The 9,883-nt window shown below is 41.0% G+C and overlaps 1 protein-coding gene across 1 annotated transcript; it reads left to right on the top strand.

Annotated features, from left to right (window-relative positions):
• The first annotated feature begins 1,837 nt into the window (after positions 1-1,837).
• SPX (spexin hormone) lies at positions 1,838-9,026 on the top strand. Its single transcript, XM_056340322.1, has 6 exons — positions 1,838-2,416; positions 3,349-3,429; positions 3,559-3,616; positions 5,037-5,099; positions 5,747-5,830; positions 8,019-9,026. Exons 1-6 carry the CDS (start codon positions 2,411-2,413, stop codon positions 8,075-8,077), a joined length of 351 nt encoding a protein of 116 aa, XP_056196297.1. The 5' UTR covers positions 1,838-2,410; the 3' UTR covers positions 8,078-9,026.
• Positions 9,027-9,883: the final 857 nt, after the last annotated feature.

Raw genomic sequence — 9,883 nt, 5'->3', positions numbered from 1 at the left:
TCTTGGGTCCCTTGCAGGTCCTGTGTCACAGCTGGCAGCCCCATGGGCATGTCTCAGGTGCCCTGGTTGGTGTTTGGGCAAGGTACCCTGCCTCTTGCTACAGGTTGAAGTGAAAGGCTTCACTTTAAGACACCTTAGTGCCATTAGAGACATCTCATAGTAGAGCATTAAAACTGTTTAATTTAAAAGGATGCTGTCAAGGCCCTGCATGTGCTTCTGAGCTGACGATCACCTGATCCCACAGCGAGCCAGGTCAGGTTTTGACCAGTTTATATTCCTGCTGCCCTCCAGGCAGCCTCAAACAAGCCCCCATCTCTCCAAGGAGGTGAGTGGGAATCTCGCAATACAGCCAGGTTTGAAACAGAGTGTGAGACTCCAGCAACACGAACTCAGAGCAGCTCAGGCTTTGCAAAGCGGTCAAAAGGTAAGAAAAGCTGAAGTTGTCTTTCTACAGTGTGGTAACCAAATAAATCTATCCCCATGACTCCCATTCACCTCCCTTTTTCCCCAGTTCCAACAGAAGGGGCTGAGCTGATTGTCTTCACAGTTTATTTTCTGTTTAACTTGTCTCATTCCAGTAGCAGGAGAACCAGGGCTTATTTTCAGTGCCAAACACATTGTGGTTTTTCTATCACGGAAAACCGTTGTGAAGAGGGAATACTTTACATTGACCGATACCAAAGGAATAGGGTTAATTTTCACAGACTCAGTTGTATGTTTTGATTCTGGTCCTGTGGTCTGCACATAAAGAAAAGGCTCTGAAGTTACTCCAGAAAGCAATAGGCGAGTAGCTTTATCTTCTCCAAGTCTTCGCTGTTAAATGTCTCCTAAATGCAATGCACAGTCCCCTTCTAAGGCTAAGGTTAAACATCATCAAGAAACGTCTCTGATCTGTCAGAGCAAGAGGAAAAGGGCAGAGAAAATGCAGTCTTCACATTGAAATAGATTCAAGTAGAATCCCTTCTGCTGGCTAGGGTGCATCATGGCATGGCCTTTTTAAAAGGATGGACGTGTAACAGCAGCTCCCAGCCATCTCTGGAGCGGCACGAGGCCAAAACCTGAACTTCCCTCTTCCTTCCTGCATCTATTACCAGAGTGAGCTGCAGCTAATGCCAGATCTGTGTTTGATGAACAATTCTGTCCGGCATGAACAGAGAACAAAGCAATATCCCCCCAAAAGCAGGAGAGCAATTGTACCTTCACTAATGGTGTGCTTCAGAGCAGTCTACAGATACCCCATGTCAGGGAAGAAAGATTCATAGCAAGCCTTAGCAGTGTCTACCTGCACAGTCTTCACTCAGAGTCCGCATAGGTGAGCATGTGCTTGTCACAGGTATGGGCTTACCTGTATTTTTGTTACACCACAAGCTGGTCCTGCTAGTGATGCTGCCTCAGTAAACTTTCTATTGGCCAACCTTCTAATCAGCAAATTTCTAGCTCCTTTTTTTCTTTGCTTCCCCTTCTGCTTCCCTTTCCTATTTTGCAAAGGGATAAAAGAAGGAGGAGAGGAAAGAACCCTAGCTGCAGAACCAGCAAGGCTAGGCATTGAACATGAGTAGCTCTTTGCCTGAGGACCAAACCCACTATCCGTGACTGCAAAGAGTCCAACAGTCATGTGGAAGCAGCTTATGGAAATGGCTTCTCTGATTGCCTCTTCCTGCCTTTTTTCTCTTTACTGCTCTACTGCCTGACCCATTCAAGCCCATGAGCTAGGTTTTTACTCCAACCAATCCATGAGACAGAAAAGTGTTTCTGACTATTAAGGGTTGGGGTGGTTCTTGTGGTTTTTTAATTCATCTTTGTATTTTTACTTGTGTATAAGAAAGCTAGACACAAGAGATTGTCAGAGAATCAAACAAGACACGGCAACCTCTAAATATATGCCAGCAATAACCTCAAGCTAGCAACACTGGGCAAGTCACCCTTTTCTTCATGTTGGTATGTTACAACTGGAGAGTAATCTACTAACTTTTCCAGCTCCCACAATGGATAGGAATCTGATATATGTTAGGTTATCCTAGGTTAACACTCATTGTCCATATTAATACCTGCTTCTGGCTGTGTTTATCGATCATCTAGCAAGAAGGTGACGTATTGCAAATGCACAGGACTGATGCTGATGTATTCAGAAGGTATTCACCTGGCTAATGGGGTGCATCTCCAAGCGTATTTATCTTTCAATCATTTCTCTGACTTCCTGCAAGACTACGGGTTTCCCTCAGGAGCATCAGACCTTCTGCTTCTCCATCTACCGGGTTGACAAGAGATCCCTTTAGACTCCTCCACCCTGCTGCAGAAGGGGAGGGTACCTTCATTCTGAAGATTTAAAAAGGGATCCCCAAACCTGTAGGAGATCTCGTGACCCATTATCCCAAGAGAAGAAGACCTAAGATTTGCCACTGAACTGAATATGAAGGTGAGTGAGACTCTTTGGTGTGTGGGAAATATTTAGTTTGTAGTTAATGCTTTTCCATGTAAGTATAATATTTAGGAACCGCAGGGGGGGCTTGATATTTTTAACTTCAAAATGACCTGAGAGAAATATACACATAGTTATATTCAGTGTGCTTGAAACAACTGCACTGAAAAAATAAACTAATAGCATGGTGCACTCTCAAAGCCAGGATGAAATAAACCACCGTGAATCACAATGTTAGATGCTTTCTGTTGCCCATCACTGTTACCAATACGTGGATAATAACATGGTCTGTGCGAACAAGCAGAGGTGCAACTTATTCGCAGAGGATTCATGCTCAATGCTTTCATTTGCATGTGCTGCATCAGTGAACAAACTCCTAGAATCAAAAAAGCCTGTCTCGTGACACGTGTCTAATCGTGGTTGATACAAATCGGATGCTAAATTTTAAATTTTCCTTTTCCTGAGGAAGTAGTGATTCACTTTCCTGGATGGTTGGTTGGTTTGTTTGGAAAGGCAAGTCTCCTACATTTGCTTGTTGTCTCAACTCTGTTATTCAAGCTTTGGTAAAATCCAGATATACTTTATATTGCCTTTCCCCCTTAGTTCATGCATTATTCTTCTTTCTGGAGAATGTAATGTCCTTGTAAATAGGAGCACAAATGGTGCTTGCCTCGATGGCAGTTCTCACCAGTATGGAACCTTTATAATGAATATAACTAAAGAGAATAATGTATGTTTGATTTAACATTCATCCTCCTATCAGATCACTGTGTATTGAAGCTGAAATAGCCACTGAGCCAAGAGGATATTTGATAGCAAGACAGGGAGAAAGAGTGACTGGAAATACCCTCACATTTAGATGTGAAGCTGAGAGGATCTACAGATCTGAAAAGCTTTTCCTGCACCTTGTGGTTCTTTGTTGTGCACAGGGACTGCGCAAACTGACAGCGGCTGCAATGGCGCTGTTCCTGGCAGCATCCTTCGTATCTTTCTCCTGGAGTGCACCTCAGGTAAACTGCTCGCTCAGGCTGAATGTGCAGCATCCATGAATCTCACAGGTTGGTGCAGTTTAAGTACTTGTACTGGTTAGTAATGACATGCAACATTGACGTGTCTCTTTTCTCTATTTTGGCATAAAGGCTCATTTCCAAAGGAGAAACTGGACTCCTCAGGCTATGCTCTATTTAAAGGGTGCACGTAAGTCCCAAGCCTTTTTTGTTTTGAGGAGGTAACTTTCATTACCACTGGATTATTCCTGATCTGCTTGGCTCCACACAAGCAGTAAACCTCCAAGGACGCTGTGGAGGTAGTTGTTCTGAGGCCTGCAGGGATGTGCTGATTAGTTGTTTTATCTTGTCATAGTTATTTCTTCTTGTCTCTGAAACAGTGGCATCACCAGTAGTAGTAGTATTTCGCAAAGAAATCAAAATGAAGAAAGCAAGTGTTGGAAGAAGAAAAGCAGAACAAAGCGCAGAAAATGTACATAGTTTAAAGCTTGATTGTAAAACCTGTTGGAAAAAGTTTCCTTATCTGAAATAATCTTAGAGGGGTTTAAAGACATACTGGATGTAGTTATCATTCCTAAGTCTTACTCAGGCATTATTGAAACATCTTCTCAAGCAATAGAACACATATTCCTATTACAAGCATCTTGCATTAGGGTTGGTATTAACACCACAACCACCTCTTCTAAGGAGAACTTGGATGTAAGTGTTATCAATATTGCGGTGTTAAGGTTGTGCAAATGATCTTTAGAGTTTCTATTGTTAGTTGAAAGTTAAAGAAGAATTAAATAGAAAGATAAAATTTAGAGCCAAAGAGAGATTTTGTTCTTTGATGCAAATCCCCAAGATTTAACAGAAATAAGTTTTTTTAAAAAATTATATTCTGAATTGTTTCAAAATTAAGAGCTATCAGGTGGGGTAGATATTAAGAGATCAAGAAAAATAGCTTCCTTGGAAAAAAAAATAATGGACCTCACAATCCAAAATGCAAAAGAGAGACAGTACAAACAATAATACCACAACATAAATATAGGCTCCAAACAACTGTAAGTGTAACTGAAAGAAGTTCTAGTGACATTAATTATTTCTGTTCATAAAAGCAAAGAATTTGGCCCTCTTTTGTTTTAATTCTTCCAACTGACTAATGCACTGTTACTTCTATACCAACCTTATTGATGCATAGGCAGTAATGTGATTTTATTTTTTTCAGTGGGTTTTTTTCATTTTTGAAATAGAAATATTCCTTTTAAAGGCCATACTTTATAGTCCAGCAAAGAGATTGAAGGCTTTTGACTGTACAGCAGGCATGGAAAGAGCGAGGAAAAGACAGTAAATACCTCCATACATACGGTTCCTACAGCAGGTGAACACAAGCATGAAATGTGCCGAAACACCAGTTCTATGGAATAACGTGCATTTTGGAGTGTTCCGGTTCAAGATGGGCTATTGCTGATTTGGAAGGACCCTGGGATGGACTTATGCCTCCCATTTTATGTTTGTAGAAGTAATGCTGTAACTTTGTAAACTGAAAAAAAAACACTGTAGGGATTGTGAAGTAGGAATTACAATGGATTTGGGAGGTTGTTTTCACCCTTTTCCCGCTGCTTTTGTAGAGGGACGTCGATTCATCTCAGATGAAAGGCAGCAAAAGGATCTGTATGACAGAATGCAGCTTGGTAAGTACATGTGCACAGTTGTATGTAACACATCAATCTTTCCTCAGATTATGGGAGAAATCTATGGAAACTGGAGGGGATTTGTCTTCCTGGAATCAAGTTCACGGAAGCAATTAAACTCCTTTTTGTTAGTTCCTTCATTCTAAAACGCACGTGATAAAGATGTCTGACTTTCCTCTCTCGTGTACCTGTGTGACTTCATTTATGTAAGTTCCAAGCTGACCTGGCTGTTAAGTGGGATTACCATCAGTACTTCTGACTTCCTATTTCCACTAGAAAAAAATCAAATCAAGTTATTAATTGTGCTGAATTGAGAAATGACAAAAGTAGATGACATTAATCCATGCTAGGTAATATTTCTGGAGGAAACAGAATATTGTATCAGACTGAACATATGAAAAAAAGAAAATGTTCTTTTTACCTTCTAAGTGACTTTGAAATAGCCTCCTTTTAAAAAAGGTTGCTAGTCTCTTCAGTGTTAGATATTTATCGGGCTGGTTTTGAGCAGAGAATGTTATACAGTGAAGGAGACAACAGCATGTTTTTGTCTTTCGGTCTCTAGCTATAGAGATGAAAAAGCAAAGAGCAAAATAAAGAAATGTCGTCAAACACTAACAAACCATGCATCTTTGATTTTATAATTCTAGAAGCACGCAGCCAAAATGCAAATCCTTTATCTCTTTCTGAAGCTGCAGCACTGTTCCTTAGCTCCTTATGGAAAGCACAAGAAGGTAAACACATGTTTTGTCTTATCCTGACTTTTTAAAATGGGGTTAATCAGTATTTCATTTACTAACAATTTAGTAAATAGATCTAAAAGGTCTGGTTTGAAATGAGATATTATTCCACAGAGTGCATTGTGTTAGAGTGTACAGTTACACAGATTAGAACATGAATCAGATAAACAACAGTAGGTAAACTTTTGTATATTCTGCTTTTAATTTGCTTTTCAGATTTGTATTGGTTTAGATTCAAGGGAATGGCAATTTTGAATTGAATTTTCCAAAACAGAACTCTACTGGGGCTCCTTTTTCTGTAGCATATTTTTTGCTTGTGAAATTTTCATTCCTCTGTTGGATCTTACATCCTCGTGTAAAGGCTTAAAAGAATCCTTAAAACCCCCAGCACAGAAGCTGTGGGATTCACATCAGGGTCCTGAGAGGCACAGCTGGTGAGGGGTTCCAGTGACATTTAGAGGCAGAGCACTGAAATGGTCTGAAAATTCCCCAAATTCATTCATGTGTTCCTAGCCTCCCAGAGATATTGCCTAACCCTCCTGTCTCTGTATCCTCACCCCCTGCTCCCTCACCACCTGCTTACATGCTTCCTCACTTCAGGGCCTCAGAGCCCACATCTCCCTTCCACAATAACCCCCAGCAAAACCCAGCTACTGAGTCAGGCTGAAATAACTTGCGTTCCCTCCTGTCCTTCATGCATGTTGCACTCCCTTGGATGAAGATCCCCTTTCCAGTGTTCCCCAGCTCCCTCACCCTGCTATATATTTCACCTTTCCTCCATAGACCAGCTTTCCTGCTAAGCCATTATCCTGAACCCCTCGTCGTCTGATGCATACATACAGCTCACCGGGCTGAGACTCTACATCTATGCTATCCCTGTCCTCTGTCTTTCTACATTTTACCTCTTCAGGTGCATAGACTGCTTTTGGAAGTGGGTCTGGGGATAGGGAGGTTGTAAAAGGAGGATCCCCCCTGCAGGCTGCGGGGAGTCCCCTGGTTGCTGTGGAGGCTGTTGGAGCCTATACAATCCCAGGACTTTTTCTGAGTTACACTCTTCCCCTATTTGATTCAGAAGATGTCTAAAAGCTACCTTTGTTCTGGTTGTCCTGGTTGTGAGTTCCTTATTCATTGCTGTCATCATGATGGGAAAAAAAGAGCTCTACTTGCATTAGGAAATGTGAAGTAAAACCTTAGTAAAATCACAGAAATGAATGATAAGAGAGGCTTCTTACTGCCCTTGACATCATCAGCAATTAATAAATAATTGCTTGGCCATCACTGCAGTATCATCTCTCCCGAGGTATCTCCTCAGTACACACCTTTCCTGAAATGAAAAGAGGGTGTAAGGGTCACCTCACAGTATTTACCTGGTGTGTGTACAGATATGCTGGAGCCACTCCTGCTCTCACCACCTCCGAAAATCTCCCACTGTACCTCATGTAGTGCTGGGGCTCGAGGCTCAGCTCCCTCCCCCTGCTGTGGCAGAACTCCCCTAACCACAAAAATCCAGTGACGTTTCGACTGGGAGAGAAAGGCAAAATTAACAATGAACGCAGTGCTTTCGACAAACTATTTCAGAAGTTCTAGAGATAAATCAGTGACTGTCATTTGTGTGCTAACAAAAAGAGAAAATCCTTTCAAGTTCAAGATTCATAAATTTTAGTGGTACTCTCCTGCCTGCTGTCGCTGTTCCAGGGGAGACAGTGGACAGCAACAGCCCCCTGAAATGAAAGGGGCCATATCTGAGAAAGCTAGGAGGAACTGGCAGCTTGTCTGAAAAACACTGTGTGGAATAACATTGCCATCATTGTGGTAGGGAATACCAGGACAGCCAAACCTGGGTAAGCCATGCACTTTCAGAAGATCGCTTGCAGGTGATTTTAGAATCCTCTTGACTGAGAAAAACGTGTAAATAAAGAACAAATATGTTATTTTCTTCTGCATAAAAAATTTGTGCCTTGTACTAAGATACCTCTCCGGACATGGTTTGTATCTTTGCTTTTCAATTCCTACGTTTAAAATGGGAGAAGACGTGATTATTTCTACAGGTGCCTGCATCTCAGCTAAGCAGTCACATTACACTAGGCCTGTGCCTGAGGCACTTCTATCTCCTGCAAACTCTGGCTGACTGAACTTTCCTTTATCTACAACTTACTTTTCCCCATTGTGTTTTGTCTTACAGTTGAAGAAGAAAACAGTGATCACCCTGGCTACTTGACAGATAATCTAGCAAGCTGGTGAAATACTTCAAATGTCTTTAACATTTGTATTGCATAGACCCTGAAATCATGACTTGTGTAAACAAAGTATTTAATCCATCCTCACTTAAGTTCCCAAAGGGTGACGTATATATGCAATGCAAAATTTTGAATGCAAATGGATTAAAAGTTACTAGTCCAGATAAGGGAAGTATTTGTAAAGTTTGTGCTTTGTTTAGACCATTTTGTACGTCCACCCAGCATTTAAAATACACTGTACCATCTTACCTGAAAAGATGATTAAAGCCATCTTTTTGGACAACTGCTGTATTAAAAACAAATTTTCGATAGTCATTGGAAACATTTTACCACCTTCTACCCGGCTGTATATGGAAGCCTTTTTATTTCTGGTAAAGGTAGATTCTTTCACCACTTCACTGCTGGCCCTGTAAGCTGCTGATGGTCAATGTCGTCAGTGAGATACTAAACCAATCCAGCTATCTTTGGCTGCAAAGCCGGTGATTTACTTGTTTGCAGATATCTGTCACCACAGAGAAGAGGCGACAGCACTTACTCAGGCGTCGGTGCTGCCCCAGTTACACGCATGCAGAAACATATACTCTGAACAATCCTACTGAGCCGGTCCCACCATACAGAATTAGCAGGGGGATAGGTCTTACAGGGTCAGGGCCTCACGCGTGACCAGCATACAGGTGCCGCTGCTGCCAGGAGGTGCAGTACTGCTGGGGTTAGTGGGGGTGTACCGGGTACAAATCTAGCACCGCGCCTGGCAGTAGGCACACATAATAGTAATTGCATGGCTATTGTACTTGTGTTGGCTTGGGTTTTGAGTTGCAAAACTGGAATTATACATAAAGCCATTAATTATCATTCCATGCTGATAAGGATATATTTAACATTATTTATGTAGTTTTGTGGTCTGACTGGAAAGCCCTCTGTAGTCTTCGTGTAATTAAAAAGTAGCCACGTGATTCTTGTGTCCAAGCAACTATGTTTTATTTTTTTAACCTTTATCCCTAGTCATGCTCTTCATCTTTCAACACTACTTTCCTCTGATCTTTCTCATGTCACTGTTAATTAATTTTGTTAACTCACACTAACTATAATGTAGCTCTTCCTAGACACAATGAAATGCAGCTGAAGGAACAGGGAAATTAATTTCTATCATGGGGCTATAGGCACTTTCATTAATTGTTTATAATCTATATCACTTCATGAAGGAACATAACTGGCGAAATCAAAATGTCCTTGTTTGTTCGTTTTTAAGCACTAATATGTCTTTCAATAGCAGTGTATGTTGTATGGCAGAACACATTCATGATGAACTTAATCTAAAGACCAATGGTATCTAACAGAATCTTTTCATTAGTTTAATTGCTTTGTTTAAAGCATACTCTGAATATCTCAGGTGCATCTAAGTTATTTTCGAGCATGTTTTACAGTATAATCAGTCAGTGCTCAGTCAAAAAGTAGAAGGCTTATACATCCTTAAGTTCATTAGTGTAATGAAATTCACTACGCCTCTAAATGTCCCAGAGATACAAAAACTGCATTAATCACGCTCCCAGTTGACTGATTTTGTATGCATTCCTGATCTAAGCTCACTAGCTTAAACAATTCTCTACAAATACCACAAAACAGAATAAACATTCTGCCTTATTGGTGAGCTGTTTGTGAAAACCTAATATTTTCAATCTGACAGATAAGTGCTTATGTAAGAGATAGCTGCTACCAAGCTTGTCAGATGTCAGTAACTGTTGGAAATGCGTGGCATTTTAGTTAGGCAATCTGTCGCCTTGACTGAATGAAAAGCCGTTCCCTCTAACAC

The sequence above is a fragment of the Falco biarmicus genome, chromosome 5 (genome assembly GCF_023638135.1).
Source record: "Falco biarmicus isolate bFalBia1 chromosome 5, bFalBia1.pri, whole genome shotgun sequence".
Lineage (NCBI taxonomy): Eukaryota > Metazoa > Chordata > Aves > Falconiformes > Falconidae > Falco > Falco biarmicus.
This window is presented reverse-complemented; position numbering and strand designations above follow the sequence as displayed.